General features: G+C 34.3%; 1 protein-coding gene across 1 annotated transcript; it reads right to left on the bottom strand.

Annotated features, from left to right (window-relative positions):
• Positions 1-298: 298 nt before the first annotated feature.
• Positions 299-2,995, bottom strand: LOC132609491 (uncharacterized). Its single transcript, XM_060323498.1, has 4 exons — positions 2,778-2,995; positions 2,573-2,660; positions 2,314-2,460; positions 299-688 (listed from the first exon to the last, which is right to left on the bottom strand). The coding sequence occupies exons 1-4, from the start codon at positions 2,993-2,995 to the stop codon at positions 299-301; spliced, it is 843 nt and encodes a 280-aa protein (XP_060179481.1).
• Positions 2,996-5,084: the final 2,089 nt, after the last annotated feature.

Genomic DNA, 5,084 nt, shown 5'->3' with positions numbered 1-5,084 from the left:
GGACCGTATTTCCTGCAAATAAATTTCGAACCTTGACAAAACTTATTTTCTTAGATTTGTTTAACTTCTAATATTTACAACACATACGTACCATCACTCTAACCACCTATAAGCTTGGCGGATAATCTCATTTCCGCTACTAATATCATTTAACTCGCACGCTTTCCAACGCATAAAAACACGGGATCTAACACTTCAGGTTGTTCCATATAAATTTCCTCATTTAGGTCCCCATTTAAAAAAGCGGTTTTTACATCCATTTGGTGAGTATGCAAATAAAAAATTGCAGCAATAACAATTAAAAGTAACCGGATGTAATTATAGTTACCGGAGAAAAAATATCAAAAACTTCTAGGCCTTCTAGTTGTTTAAAACCTTTAGCAACCAATCTAGCCTTATATTTATCAACAGAACCATCAGGTTTTAACTTTTTTCTTAGGACCCATTTGCACCCAATTGTTTTACATCCCGGTGGTAACTCAACTAACTTCCTAGTTTTATTGAAAATAAGTGATTCCATTTCATCATTTACAGCCTCTTTCCAAAAAATAGCATCATGTGAAGACAAAACTTCTTGTAAAGTGAGAGGGTCATCTCCAACATTAAAAACATAAAAATCAGGACCAAAATCTTTTTCTACTCTAGCTCTTTTACTTCTTCTTAACTCAAAGTCATCATTTTCTTTATTCTTCAAGATAGAAGTAGAAAAACTAGGTAGTGATAAAATATTTTCTTCAGTCCTTTGACCCCCACTATTTTTAGAATCAAACGGAAATTTATTTTCATGAAAAATAGCATCACCCGATTCTATTATTATTTTATCTTCAAGACTTAAAAATCTATAGGCTGTACTATTTGAAGCATAACCAAGAAAAGCACAAGTAGTAACTTTTTACCCAACTTAAAAATTTTGGGATCCATTAGCCTTACATAAGATAGAACACCACAAACTCTTAGATATCCCAAATTTGGCTTGTGACCTTTCCACAACTCAAATGGAGTTAACTTTGTCTTTTTATGAGGCACACGATTTAATACATAACAAGCAATCAAAATAGCTCCACTCCAAAAATTTAGAGGTGCACTTGACTCAATAAGCATGACATTTGTCAACACAACTAAAGTTTTATTTTTTTCTTTCTGCTACACCATTAGATGCAGGAGAATAAGGTGGAGTAGTTTCATGAATTATTCCCAATGATCTAACAAAATAATTAAACTCATTAGACTCATATTCACGGCCTGTGTCACTTCTAATTCTTTTTATTTTTCTAACAAATTAATTTTCAACTTCTTGGAGATAAACTTTAAAATTTTCAAAAGCATCACTTTTATTTTTCATCAAGAAAACATATGTATACTTAGAAAAATCATCAATAAAAGTGATAAAATATCTATTTCCCGCACGAGTTAAAATTCCTCCAAGTTCACAAATATCAGTATGAATTAACTCTAACAATTCAGTTTTTCTTTCAACTTAAAAATGAAGCCTTTTTGTGGTTTTGGATTTACTACAAGCCTCACATTTTTCAAATTCCTTTTTAATCATTGGGATTAATCCTAAACTACTCATGGTTCCCATATAACGATTATTAATATGACACAAACAAGCATGACAAAAATTAGTAGAAGAAAGCATGTAAACAGAATTAGTAACTTTATTCATCTCAACATTCGACTTGAACATCCCATCACAAGCATACCCCTTTCGCACAAAAATAACTTTTTTCCCTATTACATATTGATCAGACTCAATAATTTGCTTGAAGGCTGCTTTATTATGAAGAAAATTAGACATCAAATTTTTTCTCATGAAAGGAGTAAAAAGTACATCTTTTAATGTTAACACCCTTCCTGGGGTAAAGCTTAACTTGACATATCCCTTTCCAAGCACTTGAGTAGTGTGAGAATCATGAAGCATGATGGTTTTGGGCTCCTCAAATGGAGTATACACTTTGAACCAATCTTTGTCATAGCAGACATGACGGTTTGCACCAGAATCAGCCCACATCCATCAACATTTTCAACCATATTTATGTCTGTTATCACCGCCACAAGTGGCTCTTCGGTAACGTTCGCCTGAGGTGTAGGACCACGTTTCCAAAACTTGCAAAATCGAGAAATATGTCCACTCTTTCCACATACAAAGCGTGGTCCTCCATTTTGTGCTTGTTGATTTTGTACTTGGTTATTACCACCATTATTTTTCTTGGGAGGTCTACCATCATTTTTCTTGAATATTTTCTTCTTAGGCTTCATAGAGGTATTTTTGTTAGGACTAGGAGCAGCATTATTTGAAGTAATTAAATTTACCTTATTTGTGATGGGTTTTAAGTTGCTCTTTTCCGTTTGCAAAAGCGCATCTTGGCCCCTTGCCTCTTCTTCCATGCGGATTCGCATAATCAACATCTCAAGCGAAGTTTCCTTTTGTTTGTGGCGCATAATTTTTTGAAATTCCTTCTATGAAAGTGGAAGTTATCTATTATGCCACAAACAATAAGATTATCTCCAATTTTATCTCCTCGGATCTGAGCTCTCCAACGATCATTATAAAGTCTTGAGCTTGGTCTACCACTGACTTTTTGTCCACCATTTGGAAACGAAAAAATCTACTAGCAGCATATTCTTTTCGCTCCAGCCTCCTCAGTATCATATTTACTCTGCAATGCTTTCGAAATTTTCTTTGCAGTAGAGTAAGTTCTATCATAATAATCATAAAAATTATCTGATAGATAATTTAGTAGATAATACCGCACTTGTAAGAATCCTAATCGTACTTTTCAACTTTTTCTTGAAGAGAAATAAGTTCTTCATCATTCATGGAAGAGTTATCTACTTTGTTTGGATTCTTCTCAGTTAACACATAAGAAACATTGAGAAGACCTACGTAGAAAAGTACTTTATCCTTCCATCTCTTGAAATGAGTACCGTTGAACCAAAATGGCTTGTTAAGATCTCCTACTTTGACATCCGCAGATTTTTCAATCATAGCCATTGAATCTACTTAAAATTGTTGGTGAAAATACAACTGAAATTACAATTACAATTGAAAAATAAAATGAAGAAATAAAATATCTTCAGGCTGAGGCGCGGATATCTCGCTCTCTTTAAGGAGATTCAAGCTCACTGCAGCAAATCTATCGATCCAGTAGTAATCTTTCTGACTTGTCCCCTCCGGGATACAACAGGTCGACCACGTCGTATAACTCAACAAACTCTGGACAAGATGTTGAGTCCAAAGCTCTACCAAAAAGAACATTTTCCTTCAACTAGAAAAACTCTCTTTTTAATTTCCTCACTTTTTCGAGGACTCTCCAATGTATTTTCTACTCGAATAACTATTTATAGCTAAGAAAATCATCCTGGAATTGAATAGGACATGAATGAGGTAGTAAAATAGGTAGATAATGGAAGAATTATTATGTGGAGGTTACATGAGTTACGAAGGAAGAATAGTGGCCGTATTCTTACCACTAACTGATCTGGTTTAAAGGAAAATCAAGGCAAAAAATGGAGAGGCCACTTCTGCCTATATGGCAATAACTGCAAGGAGTAAATGTGATAAATGGAGAAAGGAGTTTCAAAAGAATTAAACTCCACCTTCTGCCATGAACTGAACCTGTTCATGGACCATTTCAAAGACACTTTAAAAGCAACACTTTAATACATTAATTTGTAATATCAAAATGCTCAAAACACTTACATTTGTTATTTTAATAGGTTTTACATATATACACACACACACATATATATATATTCTGCGTCGGAAGTTATGGATTCAGATGAATCCGCTCATATTGTTTACCTGAATCAAGGCCAGTCCCACCAGCCTCAACTCCATTGTCTCACATCTTCATCTTGTATAAATTCATGAAACAAACCCAATGCATTAGAACCACTCCCTAAACAAGCCACCAACACATTTGGTTTACCACCCCATTTCTCCATGGCTTGTTTCCTAGTCTCTTTTCCAATCACTTATTTGAATTTACGAACCATGGTGGGACATGGGTGAGGTCCTACGGCTGCACCTGCTAGGAAATAGGTTGTGTCCAAATTGTTAACCCAATATCTAATGCCTTCTGCATTCCTTGAATCTTCCCTCGATAGATTTCACCTATACATAAGTATACAACAAGAACTTTATTACTTCCTTCATTTCAATATATGTGGCACCATTTGATTTGGTACAAAGTTTAAAAAAGGAAGAAAGACTTTTGAAATTTGTGGTCCAAAACAAGCCTTGTACATTTATGTGGCTGTAAATCATCTCACAAAATTAAATTATTTTTAAATATAAAAATGTGACATTATTTTTTGGGACAAACTAAAAAAGAAAGTGTGTCACATAAACTGAGATATTCTTCCTCTTTTTGTCATAGAAAAATCTCAAATGGAAGTACTTTTTACTTTTTGGGTGATGGTGAGATTTGAAAATCAAAGTTTCTTCTGTCTGCTATCTATCAAGAGATGAGTACGTCTCTTTTATAGGGTGAAAGAACCACCAAGAGTTACAAGAATTAAGTACAAACTTTAATAGGTACATGTAACATACAAAAGATCATTCATGGAACTTGGTGAATGTGTATGGACATCCACACAATGAATATGTATTTCATAACAGAACAAATTATTTTAATTAAACCCCTTTGTTCAAGCTAGCTAGCTTTGCCGTTGCATGTGGATCTTTATCCATTAAAGATGTTTACCAATTTTGGTCACTTATACGGTAATGTAAAAACAAATTATGAGTATTGGTTAGCAGTCTGATAAAAATGACAGCATACATGCTATCACGGATTATACTATATTGATTAAACTAAAAATATTTACACTATATATATATATATATATATATATGAGTTTGATACGGATAACCTCTAGTGTCGAACATGATTTTGCTCTCTCTTCTCTCTCCTCCACAACGGTTCTAAAAAGAACACTATAGCAAGTGTGCTTCATGCTCCTCCTTCATGGAGACGCCGGGAGGCCTTCCTCCGGCGCGACAAGTGAAGGAGGCTCCCCCCAGCGTTACCCACCACGGAAGGAATTTTACAAAAATCAACATTTGCTGAATCAATTGC

The sequence above is a fragment of the Lycium barbarum genome, chromosome 1 (assembly GCF_019175385.1).
Source record: "Lycium barbarum isolate Lr01 chromosome 1, ASM1917538v2, whole genome shotgun sequence".
Taxonomy (NCBI): Eukaryota; Viridiplantae; Streptophyta; class Magnoliopsida; order Solanales; family Solanaceae; genus Lycium; species Lycium barbarum.
This window is presented reverse-complemented; position numbering and strand designations above follow the sequence as displayed.

Coding starts and splice junctions, on each gene's coding strand:
- LOC132609491 (XM_060323498.1), bottom strand. CDS start 2,995: ATGGCTATGATTGAAAAATCTGCGGATGTCAAAGTAGGAGATCTTAAC. Junction 2,461..2,572: donor TGGTGGACAAAAAGTCAGTG/GTAGACCAAGCT, acceptor CCACTTTCATAG/AAGGAATTTCAAAAAATTAT. Junction 689..2,313: donor TAAAACCCATCACAAATAAG/GTAAATTTAATT, acceptor TCTATCTTGAAG/AATAAAGAAAATGATGACTT.